Below are 14,480 nucleotides of genomic sequence, written 5' to 3'. Positions count from 1 at the left end.
GTATGTATGAATGTGAGTTAGGGACTTTAGATTTACACCCCTTGAGGGTCAGGGACCAATGTGAATGTACAAATATATATGTAAAGCGCTGCCTAACATTGATGGTGCTATATAAATACCTGTAATAAATGAATAATTATCTAAAACAATAAAAAAGGTATCAATTCTTAGAGGTGAAAGTTAATTACATTGCAGGCCAACTGTCCACCCTAATAAACATCACATAAATAACTTCAATTACTCCTTATTCTACTTATATTGTATATATGAAGTACAAAGCAGTGACAGATAACAGAATTCACACTTCAGACTCTGAGGCAATCTGTCATTGGAAGACACTTGTGCATATGTCAGTACATCCACAGGAAAGGAAACAGTAAGTAGTCTTACTACATAACAGAATATAATGAGTGCAAAATCTCACTAAAAATAGTACAGGTTCATTTCAATGTGCAGCATCTTGGGTATCATGGATCAGCAAATGCATTTTAGTTATTTTTACTGCTGCATAACTAGACATAACTGGTCAGATCTAAACCAATAAGCCTGTACAATATTTATAACCATTTTAGAACATAATATTCCTACAGTAAAGTAATAAACTTTTCATGCAAAAACATCCAATCCACTTACGTTTTTAAACTGCACACTGTATTAAGACATTTTTTGGCTCATTTAGGGAAAATATGTATAATGTCATTGCAGGTCTTCTGAAAATGCTAGTTCCCTGGCTTCAATACCTTTAGGGAAAGTGACTTGGACCAAGTATCATGAAAGTAATGTCAAACTCATGGTCTCAAGCAGTTCACCAGGTCAGCGATTTGAAAATCCACTGGATCATCTTTACAGCCAGGGATTTAGCAATGTCAGAAGAAGAGTTTATCTTTATCCTTTGAAGCACTTCTTACACCTGCCTTGTTTTCACCTGAGCTTTGAAAGCTGTCATCACAGGTCCTGGCAGTATATACACTTTATATTTATTCTCTCTTTGTCTAGACTGTAACCTGTGAACAAGGATGGTTTGTTCCAATACCTGTCTGATTTCACTGCCAGAAGCAATAAATATTACCTGTATGTTTCAATCACTTGTTTTCAACCAAACCTCCCAAACCCTCGCACCCAGTGCTAGGCATCCAATTATGGAAAGCAAGGTGAATATCTTGTGGTTAGCTCTGGCTCTAGAGGTATATGCTTTATGCACTGCACTTAGGCCTCATGCACAATGGACGTTATAAAAACACCAGTAGCATTAGCTGTAAAATGCCACGTTAAAATGTGAGTTTTGCTGCGTTTTTTGCAGTAGCGTTTTTAGTAATATTATACTCCCACAAAAGCTTGAGGCTAGAAAACGCTCATAAATGCCATATAGCAGTGTATTGCAGCATTTGAGCGGTTTTACAGCTGAAAAATTCCTCTTCAAACTCAGTAGTTCTGGGGGTTTTTTCCACCCTGAAAATGCCCCTGCCAAAAAATGCTGATAAAAGCCTATGTGTGCATGGATACATAAGATAACCACTTGCAGAATCTGCTCTAAAAGGGGACCCCGGATGGTGACACGCCTATGAAATTTGAAGTATATACCCAAGGTGTGATTGGAAGGTGTAGGATCCTGTCCCTATCTTGGCAATTGATGATCGCTATCTGATACCACAGGATAAATCTTACATGCGTTTTTTTGACGCACTTCTGGTGAGTGCGCAATTTTTACCTCAGATTCACCGTGTGATACACAGAATCTCATCCCACGCACCTACTAGGATCTATTGGATCCCCACGTTTGACCTATTTTGGGACTTGTTCATCTCACTTAACCTCACCGCAGTGTGATTTGACATTTGCACTTTATTATATATATTTAATATGTTATATATGCCATTTTACTATTATAGCGCTGCACCTTATATATGGTTTTAGATATATATATGTTTATGTACATAACATAACATGCTGGGGAGTTTACTGGCTGTAAAAACAAAAAAACGCCCAATGCCCAAAACAGAAGCTGTCAAAACGCCCAGTGTACATGAGGCCTTAAAAAGTCTGCTTCTAACAATTTGTGATCAGTTCTTTCAGGGATTACAAGAGCACAATTTAGATATAATTTATGGCTCCTGTCAGCAAAGACCAATGTAAGTGTGTAGAATGCACGTACAAACAGCTACTAGAAGCATTGGTGACATCCAAAAGTCCCAACCAATCAGAAACTCAGGCACTTACCTCGATGTCTGTTAGTAGTTTTGTCAAACATCAGCATGGCATCTTCAACCTAGGAGAGAAAGAGAGGCATTAAAAAGCTGGAACACTGGGATTATTTGAAAAACAAAATAAAATTGTTAATGTTTGTAATATAATAATTACTTCCGAAATAACCCATATTTTCCACTCAGCATTTGGACACAAGGCAGTGTTACCCTATTAATCAGCCACCTATACCTATCAAAGTCTCCCTGTAACCAGAAATGGAAGACAGTACACAAGGCTTTCTTTTTAATCCCCCCCCCCATTTCTATTATTAACTTGTATTATTTTATTATTTGTGTGCTTTGCAGTTCTACACATTGGTTGAACTTTAACACCAATGCACCCCCAAAGTGGCTGATAGCTAATCACTGCACTTGTAAACAGTGAGACAAATTACTAACAAGTCACTAACAGCTCTCTCAGTGACTAATCTACTCAAATTGCAAGTGCTACAAAAATGTTAATATCAATTCACAGATTACTTTAAGTGTCGGTTCACACTGGAATCCAGTTTCTGTGTAATATCAATTCACAGATTACTTTAAGTGCCAGTTCACACTGGAATCCAGTTCCTGTGTAATATCAATTCACAGATTACTTTAAGTGTCGGTTCACACTGGAATCCAGTTCCTGTGTAATATCAATTCACAGATTACTTTAAGTGTCGGTTCACACTGGAATCCAGTTTCTGTGTAATATCAATTCACAGATTACTTTAAGTGTCGGTTCACACTGGAATCCAGTTTCTGTGTGATATCAATTCACAGATTACTTTAAGTGACGGTTCACACTGGAATCCAGTTTCTGAGTAATATCAATTCACAGATTACTTTAAGTGCCAGTTCACACTGGAATCCAGTTCCTGTGTAATATCAATTCACAGATTACTTTAAGTGCCAGTTCACACTGGAATCCAGTTTCTGTGTGATATCAATTCACAGATTACTTTAAGTGCCAGTTCACACTGGAGTCCAGCTTCTGTGTAATATCAATTCACAGATTACTTTAAGTGCCAGTTCACACTGGAATCCAGTTTCTGTGTAATATCAATTCACAGATTACTTTAAGTGTCGGTTCACACTGGAATCCAGTTCCTGTGTAATATCAATTCACAGATTACTTTAAGTGTCGGTTCACACTGGAATCCAGTTCCTGTGTAATATCAATTCACAGATTACTTTAAGTGTCGGTTCACACTGGAATCCAGTTCCTGTGTAATATCAATTCACAGATTGATAGAAAAAGATAGCGCCGCGCTCCTATATAATATATACAGCTTAAGCTTAAGCTTTAGAGGTGTATCAAATTGCAATATGAACTGTGACTATACCCCTAAATGCATATAAAATATTACATATAAATGACATGCATGGTGTGAACACCTATACTAATATTGCCTTAATGGGTGCCATAATGAAATCCTGTGTTGCACCCATATAAAGCTATGTGTACTCTATATTAATATGTGCACATGCTAAAATAAACAAAAAAATACAGTCTTTAAGGTAAATGTGCAAGTAAAGATTCTGTTCCTTGTCTCCGAGTGCTAAATGGTCTCCTTATGTGCTCACCTCTATATTTGCCTGAATGAATCCAGGCAAATACGCTTTTTATCCTTCCAGGATAGATGAAATGGGATGATGTCTTTGCTCTAGCCGTCCTATGAGGTGAATATACATATGGATGGATCCTCCTGTTGTCTACTTTATCTCCCTGTGTACCTGTGAGTACACTGAGTAGCTCTCTTGGGATCTCCCAATTCCCCTCCTGGGGTTGTTTCCTCTTTCACTCCTCCTAATATCAGCTCATGGGATGTATGGTCAAAGAAAAGGAAAAGCAGACCATAGTGTCTTATCCTTATATAAAGTGGATTTATTTAAGCCAGTAACAAGTTGATAGTATGCAGCTCATAAATGATCCAGACAGGCTTAGATGGCAATCAGCAGGTAAAAAGTAGGTACATAGAAAACCTCTCTGCAGCTGCCCCTGCAGTGCTGTCTGCCTGTGCTTGTACTCGGATCTGCTCGCTTCTCCAGTGCAATGTCGTGACGTCAGAGCCCCTCCCCTACGCGTTGCGTCACAGGGTCACGTGACTTCATCAGGGGAAATTTGATTCAAATTTCCCCTGATGAAGTCACGTGACCCTGTGACGCAACGCGTAGGGGAGGGGCTCTGACGTCACGACATTGCACTGGAGAAGCGAGCAGATCCGAGTACAAGCACAGGCAGACAGCACTGCAGGGGCAGCTGCAGAGAGGTTTTCTATGTACCTACTTTTTACCTGCTGATTGCCATCTAAGCCTGTCTGGATCATTTATGAGCTGCATACTATCAACTTGTTACTGGCTTAAATAAATCCACTTTATATAAGGATAAGACACTATGGTCTGCTTTTCCTTTTCTTTGACCATACATCCCATGAGCTGATATTAGGAGGAGTGAAAGAGGAAACAACCCCAGGAGGGGAATTGGGAGATCCCAAGAGAGCTACTCAGTGTACTCACAGGTACACAGGGAGATAAAGTAGACAACAGGAGGATCCATCCATATGTATATTCACCTCATAGGACGGCTAGAGCAAAGACATCATCCCATTTCATCTATCCTGGAAGGATAAAAAGCGTATTTGCCTGGATTCATTCAGGCAAATATAGAGGTGAGCACATAAGGAGACCATTTAGCACTCGGAGACAAGGAACAGAATCTTTACTTGCACATTTACCTTAAAGACTGTATTTTTTTGTTTATTTTAGCATGTGCACATATTAATATAGAGTACACATAGCTTTATATGGGTGCAACACAGGATTTCATTATGGCACCCATTAAGGCAATATTAGTATAGGTGTTCACACCATGCATGTCATTTATATGTAATATTTTATATGCATTTAGGGGTATAGTCACAGTTCATATTGCAATTTGATACACCTCTAAAGCTTAAGCTTAAGCTGTATATATTATATAGGAGCGCGGCGCTATCTTTTTCTATCATTCTTATACACTAGTCAAGTGAGTTAGTGCAAGTGCCAGCGCACCCTATACACTTTCAGAATTGATTTAACACCTTGATCCATAATAGCTCACAAGTATTCACTATAATTATCAATTCACAGATTACTTTAAGTGACGGTTCACACTGGAATCCAGTTTCTGTGCGATTCAGTGTGCTGTGATTTTAAGAACATTCACCTGAATGGGCTAAAATCGCAGTGCGATTGCACAAAAAGTAGTGCATGCACTACTTTAAAAAATGTACTGTAACAGGATTGCATGGTAATGTGGTATCATGCAATCCAGCGCAGGCAAACCCACTAAATTTGCAATCTGGAGCAGATCACACACCCAGTGTGTTTTGAATGAGAGGCAGGAATGTGCACAGAACACAGGTTTCTGGCACCATATTCTGGTGTGATCAGGCCCTAGGGTAAACATGGTAATAATAGCTCAAATATGTGTTTACATTTAGGATCTGTATATTTTCTCTTTAAAGTGTTACTAAACCCACAAGAGCAAAATCAGTCTGTATAAGCAGTAAAGCCTGCTTGTTATACTCACTATAGAACCTAAGGGGTTAATAACTTGCATTATGTAAAAATGCTGCTTGACCATGACTTCTCTGATCCTCCCCTTCTTCCTGTGTCTCCCTCCTATCCTCTGATAAAACATATGATATGGAGACACTCTGCACATGCTCAGTTTGGTGTGTATTGCTAGAGAGGTTTTTTTTTTTTCTTGAGAGAGTGCATGTGATCAGCACGGGACCAATCAGCACTGTCCAGACAGAGGTCAGGGGTTCTGTCTCCTCCTAGAGCAGAAAAAAAAACTCCTTCTACAAGCTTTAACCAGTGCTTGGCTGGACACTGATAGAAGTCACAAGACTGCTGTATACTGCTGCTAATAAAATATATTTAGCAGTCTATATTTTCTAAAATAATTTTATTTCTAGGTTCTGTGTACTGGGGGAGACCAGAAAGTGAATGCAGGGTCCTGGGTTTAGTAACACTTTAACCTAACACTTTACGTAAAGCCAGCTATACATGGAACAAAATTTGGCTAGTTCAGCAGGAACTGGCGGAAATTCAATCCATGTATGGGCAGGCTGGTTATACAGATGGTGATCAGTGTATTCTGATGGCAGTCAGGAAGTCCCCCACTGTCAGAATACAATAGCTCAGCAGGAATGGTTTCAACATGCACATCGAATGTGTGGATGGGGGAATCAAGTTTTTTTTTTCTTGTTTAACCCACTGATTGAACAAAAAAAAAACAGAAAAAAAGACTCCTGTATAAGCTGCTTAACAATTAACCCTTCCCTCATCCAAACTCAAAAATGTAAGAATAACATCTCAATGCTTATTAGCATTTTTCAGATAACTGGCAAAATGGGTGACAGGCAAACCTAGTCAGTTTTTGTCTTAACTGTTAACCCCACCTTAGCCTTAACCATAAAAGTTAACCTTTATTGGACATTTACTAGATGACAACTAGAGGGGGAAGCAGAAGTGTTCCTGCAACCAAGAAAAGACCCTTTTCCTCAATAAATAGATTTAAGACTACAGCATCCATAGTCGAGTGGAGAAGTCGTCCGCCTAAAAAGATGCAAAATAGTTTTTTTCCCCAGTACAGCATGAAAAATCAAAACTAAATGTATTCAGAATATAAGAATCGATACAGCAGTCTACAACTGACCGGAAAGCCAACGGCAAAGGTGCATATATTAATCTGGTCAATGTATGTTATGGGATATATTTTTGATCAAGGTTACTGTACATTTACTGTGCAATTAAAAAAAAAACATTTAATTTCAACCTTTAAACTATTTTGTATTTCTTAATATTAAATCTTTCAGTAAAGCAGCATGATAAAAATACAAGCATCCACAGGAAAGTTGGCATAAGTTCTCCACCAGCTGGGCCCTTTGCAATTTTCCAATTGGTATCTCTGGGAAGAGGACAGCATTGCTTGGGCTTCAGATCAACTCTGGTTGAAGCTACTGAACTGGTGAAGCGGTTCCTATAGCTGAGCTAATACCAGGATTTTTTCAGGCTTGTTGGTCTCTATAATTACACTAACCCTCCTGGAATGCTCCCTTGAGTTTGGCCACAATACTTGGATCAAAACTATGAAACAAGTAGAATTATAATTAAACTAATTTATAACTCTCATACAAAAGAACTTAGTGTGTGCCCTTTATCAAGTTCTTTTTTAATAAAATGTTCCTTTTTTTTCAGATCCAAAGAAATTGCTGCAACAAAACACTGTTTGCTTAGAACAATTGTTTCCATAAACCAGGCAGAGCAATGTCATATTTATGCATTATCATTCAGGCCACCTATTTGCATTCTGATTTTGACAAGTGACAAAACTGTTCCAGTGATTGTTTGCAGTAACTAAGCAGTGTAATTGTTAACCAGCAAATATTGTATACAATGAGCATGAACTAGTAAAATGACTGCTCATTAGACTGAAAAATCTCTGCTGCTAAAAAATAAAAACAAAAGCAACTTCAGTATTAGTGAAACCATGGCACCACCTGCCTGGAGTTTGCATGTTCTCCCTGTGCCTGCGTGGGTTTCCTCCAGGTACTCCAGTTTCCTCCCACACTCCAAAGGTTGGTAGGTTAATTGGCTCCTTTCTAAATTGTCCCTAGTATGTATGAATGTGAGTTAGGGACCTTAGATTGTATACTCCTTGAGGGTTAAGGAGTGATCTGAATGTACAATATATATGTAAAGTGCTGTGTAAATTGATGGCGCTATATAAGTACCTGAAATAAATAAATGCTGGCCTAGTTGTGTAGATATGCAAAATGTGCAGTGTGTAAAAATTCTGTTCACCTAGGTCGGGTGTCGGCAACCCGCGGCTCTTTTTCACCTTTGCTGCGGCTCCGGAGCACACTGCCCACCAGGTGACAGGCAATAGGGTTGCCGTAGCTCAGTGGTCGGCAAGCCGCGGCTCTTTTAACCTCCCTGGCGGTTTTCCCGAGTGTAGCTCGTGGTAGAATTTCTATACCACGAGCTACACTCGGGCTTACCATGCGGCGCTGCTCTGGGGGTCCCTGCAGCACTTACCTTGTCCTTCGTTCCCGCGATGTGTCCCCTGCAGCGTCCCCGGCCATCTCCTCCGGCCGATGCCGGCATCCGGCTTCTGTGTTCCGGTCCCCGTGACGTCGGGACGTACGGGCGCTGCCGGCGGCGGGAAATTTAAAAAATTTCAAAAATGTCTTTTTTTTTTTTTTTCAATTTTCAATAGTAAAACATTGCTGTTTCATCCCATTTCACATACATATTGTCCCTAGTGCTTTGTCCTGTGCCCTGCCTGCATTTTGTCTGTTCTTTCTGCCTGGAAACTTAGAAAAGTCCATGGCGTCCAAAAAGCGTCCCTTTAGGTCAAAAGCGGTTTTAGACCGGCTAGAGAACAGCGATAGTAAATCAGAACCACTTGCAGAATTGAGCGATAATGATTTGTGGGGAAATTTTCCTAAAAATTCCAGCCTACAATAAAAAACTATTTCCATGCGAAAAAATGGTACCGCTTTCAGCACAAAAAATCGGAAGGAATCATACCGCCAGGGAGGTTAATGCAGCTCTTCTGTGTGCCGGGCGCCCGCTCCTCTCGGGCGGCCGCCCCAAAAGTCAGGACTCTGCAGCTAGCCTAGCAATGGGCAAACTACGGCCCGGCGGACCTTATAATCCGGCCCGCGGAGCGTGGCAAACATTGGCTGTCAGGATGTAGGCGGGGCAGCGTGACGAACTCCTCTCCTCTCACAGTCCGCCCTGAAGACCAGAACTGCGCGGGAACACGGCAAGAGGAACGCGCGGAGTACAGGTAAGTGAATTGACACAATATGGGAATGAATTACTATAGGGGGGATGAATTACTATAGGGGGGATGAATTACTATATGGGGGATGAATTACTATATGGGGGATGAATTACTATAGGGGGGATGAATTACTATAGGGGGGATGAATTACTATGGGGGGGATGAATTACTATATGGGGGATGTATTTTCAGTTTTAAAAATGTGGCTCTCAAAATAAATTTTAATCGTGGTTTTGGCGAGATTTGGCTCAGTTGAAAAAAAAGGTTGCCCACCACTGACCTAAGGCTATGATTGTGATTATGACGATACACTGTGGCCCTGATTAACCCTTTGCTTACTGGGCCCTTAAACCCCCTTCATGACCAGAGCGCTTTTTGCAATATATGCAGTGTCGGATTTGTTTTAAATGTTGCAATGGTTTTGCGGCTCCCAGTCTTTTTTTCCCTCTCGGAAACGGGTCCAAGTGGCTCTTTATGTCTTAAAGGTTGCAGACCCCTGACCTAGGTTATACACAATGTGAGATACAGTTATAGTTTTCTCACTAAGTACAAAGGTCTTGGAGAAACTTAAAACTTCTAACATCTCAGGAATAGTTATTTTGAGTTATCCAGAGGGCAAAGCAGTATAGTGCTCCTTTGACAGTATGGGCCATGAAAAGCAATGAATAGGTGATGTGCATATCAAGTGAAAAACAGACCTTTGGAGGATCTACTTGTTCAAAACAGACTGAGTTTCTCAGTGTATAAGACTCTGTACTAGTCTTTACTTATGCAATAGAGTGATCAGAATAATTCCATGTACAAAAGGCAATCATCCAATGGTCAACATTCTGATTCTGATAACTATAGTATTTACTAATACCCAGCCAAACCAAATAATGGCAAGAAAGGCAAAATATATTACAGTTTGAGAAATATCAAAGAGATATGTATTTCATTTAACTGATTCACACCCAACCTATAGACAAATGATGGCTGGGCGGGTCCTCCCTGAGAACGCATCTTAGATACGTCCCACAGGTCATGCTGCAGCGCAATCTGTTACCCGCTGTATCCACTGGACACAGCAGATGGGCGTTCAGTGTGCTGGCCGCTGCCGGTACCATGTGATCACTGTGACCAATCACAGCAGATCACATAACAATTGTACACAATGGATGGCATTCATTTATGCCATCCATTGTGTACTATAGTGTTGATCTCTGTTATTAGTCACAATCACAGCCCATCTGTACCATGTGATTAGCTGTTGCCAATTAAGCTAACCACAATAGTAAATGCTGAATGAATCGATTTTATTCAGTAAAAATGGTTGCTTATAACAGTGAAATTCACTGGTATAAGCAATCATAATGCGTAAAAAAAGGAAAAATCCTGATCACTTTCCCAGTTACTATAGTAACAATGTATTGTTCTGGTCACAGTGTGTTAAAAAAAATCTTAAAGAAAAACAATGTAATAATATATATATATATATATATATAAATAATTAGAATTTTTCAACATACTGTCACCAATCAGTGTCCCTGATCACCGCCACACCAATTATGTAAAATTATGTTATTGTGAATTTTGTTTTTTTATTTCTTCATTTTCCAAAAAACCAAAGAAATGTAGCAGAATACAGTATAGCCTAAATGTATTAAGAAAGATTGTTTATTTGCAAAATTGTATACCACAGAAACAAAGAAAAACAAGTTTTTTTTCCAAATTGTCACTGTTTTTTATTTTATTAAGCAAAAAATAAAATACCCAGTGGTGAATAAATACCACCAAAAGAAAGCTCTATTTGTGTGAAAAAATGTCATATGGGTACAGTGTTGCATGACTGTGCAATTGTCATCCAAGATGTGACAGCACTGAAAGCTGTGTATTACCAACCACATACATTTCAGAGTCTTTAAAATCTCAAATATACATTTTCCAACCTATTTAATATTTTCAAACAGATTATTCAACAATTCATTAGGTCAGCAATGGAACTACAATGCAGCATTAGCAAACAATGACATTTAACAAAGAAAACAATGTATCTTATGAGTAGGTATAAAAACAGTATCAGCATCCTCCAAATAGGAAGTTGTTGTAAATCAAATTTGATGTGGGTTGCTAGCTTTTCTGCCAAATTTTGCATCTAAACTCCAAAAGCAGAAACAAACGAGCAGTTTTAATTTGTCATATTACTTTATTTAGTATGTGACCGTAGTTTTCATATTATTCCACTAAAAGGTTGTTCTATTGTACACTCAATTTTAGTCAAATTTGAAGGACATATACTGTATGTAAAACATTGGACTGTCCCTGGCACTGATTAGTTAGCAAGATATCTTTTTTATCTTATGGGTTAGGTCATATGAGCCCTTTACGTGCCAGGGTTTTCAGCCAAGGAAACTCAGCAATGAGGTTACATGAGAACAGATAAGCTTGATGAATGCTATTGGAAAAGTCTCTACATCTAGACACCTCACAGACATCTCTGCCTGTCGTACTAACAGGCCATCAGGCGGTGACTGAACATCCCAACAAACAACCAAGAGCCTGGTCAAGAACTCTTGTTCCTAGAAGGCCGTGCTATCCATAGGATTGCTGAGTGGTTGGATGTCCAACCTCTTTCTGTCATCACTATAGAGACACTGCATGCAGACACCTTTGCATTTTTACCACCAAGTTACCAGGAGAACGTTGCTTTGGGCAGTACCACAGCTTACTTCTGGACCAGCAAAGTACCCATTCATCTCTAGACTTTCAGTGGTTATACCTGAATGATGCCTGTCCCACCAGCCCAGACAGCCGAACAAAGCCGGAATCGGCTTTCCTTTATAGGAAACCAAAAGCGATGACCTGACATCACTTACAGTAGACTCAGAAACTTTTGGTGCCATTCTTAAAAATCTGAAAGCATTCAAAATCACCAATCTTGGGACTTGTAGTTCCGCAACAGCTGGAGGGCCACCAGTTTGAAGGATTTTAAAGCGTCACCTATGAATAGTAAAATTTACATCATTTGTCGCCACACAGGATGGCGCAAAGCACAATATGTGTGGTATCTATTTATATGGCGTAACATCATTTTTTATATTTTAAAAAAAAAAATGGGTTACATATTGTGGGTTTTTTGTAATAAAAGTTGTTTTAAAAAAAAAAGTGTATTTGTTCCCAAACATTGCATTTAAAAAACCGCTGCGCTAATACTATGTGACTTAACAAAAAACTACCAATTTATTCTCAAGGACCTCTGTTTTAAAAAAATTTATTAAAAACAGATTTTAAAATGTAAACAAAAAGTGCCAGAAATGGCTTGGGGCTGAAGTGGTTACCTTCCCTGAGTTACCAGTATTCACTAATGTTTATGGATCTCACTGTTGCTAGCAGAAGACAGCGAATACCATTTAATTAGGAACTTTAAACATCGCAGGACTCAAGTTGCAATCTCTACAAAAAGGGACCTTTTCTCTAGGCCTATGTTATTCAACTTAGGGTACTTACCTTGTACATCTATTTATGCCAGAATAAACATTTACATAATTCTCTGAATGCCCCGTTGCAGCGCTGGTGGCACAGAAGGAGCTGATAAGTCAACAAACCTTTTCTTCTCTTGTTGCTGTTATTGCAATTAAATACATGAAGCTTACTGCTCATAACTGCATAACCTGTTAAACATTGCCAATTGATTATTCCTATTTTACCAGTGTTCTGCTTTTATGCATTAACTTGCGTTGTATATCCTACACCCATTATTCCTGTAGTCTACTATATACAATATAGAGAGGTTACTAAAGAACGGTCTCTTGCATTATTATTCTATACAGTTGAAATATGTCTGAACCCAGAGTGTCAGAAGGCTTGCAAGGATGGGCAACCACTGGAGACCAGCATTATCATGCAGTCACTGTGGGGGTGGCTCTCATATATATACATATATACATACATATACACACACAAACTCTGCCCTTTGATGAGCAAAATACAATACCACATTTTTTCCACTCTTACTTGCTGCTCTTTCTATCTTCTTTGGTTGTGTGTATGTGAGGATAGGGGAAAGAGGGTGGCCAGTGGTATAATTCAGTGGCAAAGGGAATTTTTTTTACCATTTTTTGATGTTATGTTCCACCATCAGTGTATCCAGTGAGGCTCCTACCAATCAAGCATAGTAAGGCTGGGAAGGTAGCATTAGCAAATTTGACCACAAAACTAGAGGAACTATGAACACCATCCTGTACTTTGGACTAGAAGCTGAAGGATGCAAATAGACCACAAAAGCACAGATATGCTTCTGTACTTAGCATGGTAAAAAGGCTACAGGACGGGAAGGAACTGGCAGGAAAGTGGTTCTAAGGGTAGAAGGTTTTAGCAGAATACATTTTGGCATATATTTATGACGAAATCTGATTTTTAAAATTTTTTTACTGGACATGTTTAATAGCAAAATATCAAAAATATTGTTTTTTTCCTCAAAATTGTCAGTCTTTTTGTATTTACAGTGCAAAAATTTAAAAACGCACAGGCGGTCAAATACCATTGAAAGAAAGCTCAATTTGTGGGGAAGAAAAGCCGTAAACTTCATTTAAGTGCAGCGTTGCAGGACCGCGCAATTGTCAGTTAAAGTAAGGCAAAAAAATGGCCTGGTCAGGAAAGGGGTAAATCCTCAGGAGGGTGTTAATGCATTCTCTGCATTAAGGTAAAAAACCCTATGTGTGCAGCACCCGCCAACCCTTGCTTATACTTACCTGGGCGCTATCTTAATCCAGCACTATGCTCAAGAGCAATGGCTGTCTCTCTCCTCACTGGAGACTGAGGCAGCAGCAGAAGTCACTGGCTCCTGCAGCTGACAATCACAGCCACTGAGAAGAGAGTGGAGGGTGGGGCAGAGCAGAGATGTGTGTGTCAACAGACACAGAGCACGGCTCAAGAGTGAGCCCACACCACTGCCCCATAGCAAGCAGCTTGCTATGAGGGCATTCAGAAGGGAAGAGGAGCCAGGAGAACTGGCAGGGGACCCCAAAACATTAGGATTGGAGAAAAACCACTGAGCAGAGCAGGTACGTATGACATGTTTATAGATAAAAAAAACAAAAACAAAACTTTAAAATCACTTTAAAGTGGTTCTAAAACGAATACGTTTTTTAACCTCATGCATTCCCTGCATTAAGATTAAAATGTTTTAGGATTTGCTCTGACCACTTCCAAACACGTACCTGACTCCTGGATCAATCCAGTGCTGTGTTGGGCTGTGATCTTCTCTCCCTCTTCACACAGGGACTGACAGGCAGGAATGAGAGCCACTGACTTTTGTTGCTGTCAGGAGGGAACAGGGGCAGGGCTAAGCTGCACTGTCTGTGTCAAGAGACGCACACTACCCTGCTCGGGAGCGAGCCCACAGTCCCCCCCCCCCCCACCACCATAGTAAG

At 39.8% G+C, this 14,480-nt stretch overlaps 1 protein-coding gene across 5 annotated transcripts in view; it reads right to left on the bottom strand.

The window, feature by feature from the left end:
* MSI2 (musashi RNA binding protein 2) overlaps positions 1-14,480 on the bottom strand; it is an 853,268-nt gene that overhangs the window by 419,304 nt on the left and 419,484 nt on the right. For all 5 annotated transcript variants that reach the window (XM_089678522.1, XM_089678523.1, XM_089678526.1 and 2 more), the window contains exon 7: positions 2,218-2,266. In XM_089678522.1, the coding sequence (XP_089534648.1) occupies positions 2,218-2,266 (49 nt within the window). The remainder of the gene's footprint in view (positions 1-2,217; positions 2,267-14,480) is intronic.

The sequence above is a fragment of the Staurois parvus genome, unplaced genomic scaffold (genome assembly GCF_062004578.1).
Source record: "Staurois parvus isolate SC_StPar_1 unplaced genomic scaffold, SC_StPar_1.0 ptg000206l, whole genome shotgun sequence".
Taxonomy (NCBI): domain Eukaryota; kingdom Metazoa; phylum Chordata; class Amphibia; order Anura; family Ranidae; genus Staurois; species Staurois parvus.
The sequence above is the reverse complement of the archived record's forward strand: the minus strand, read 5'-3'. Positions and strand labels throughout refer to the sequence as shown.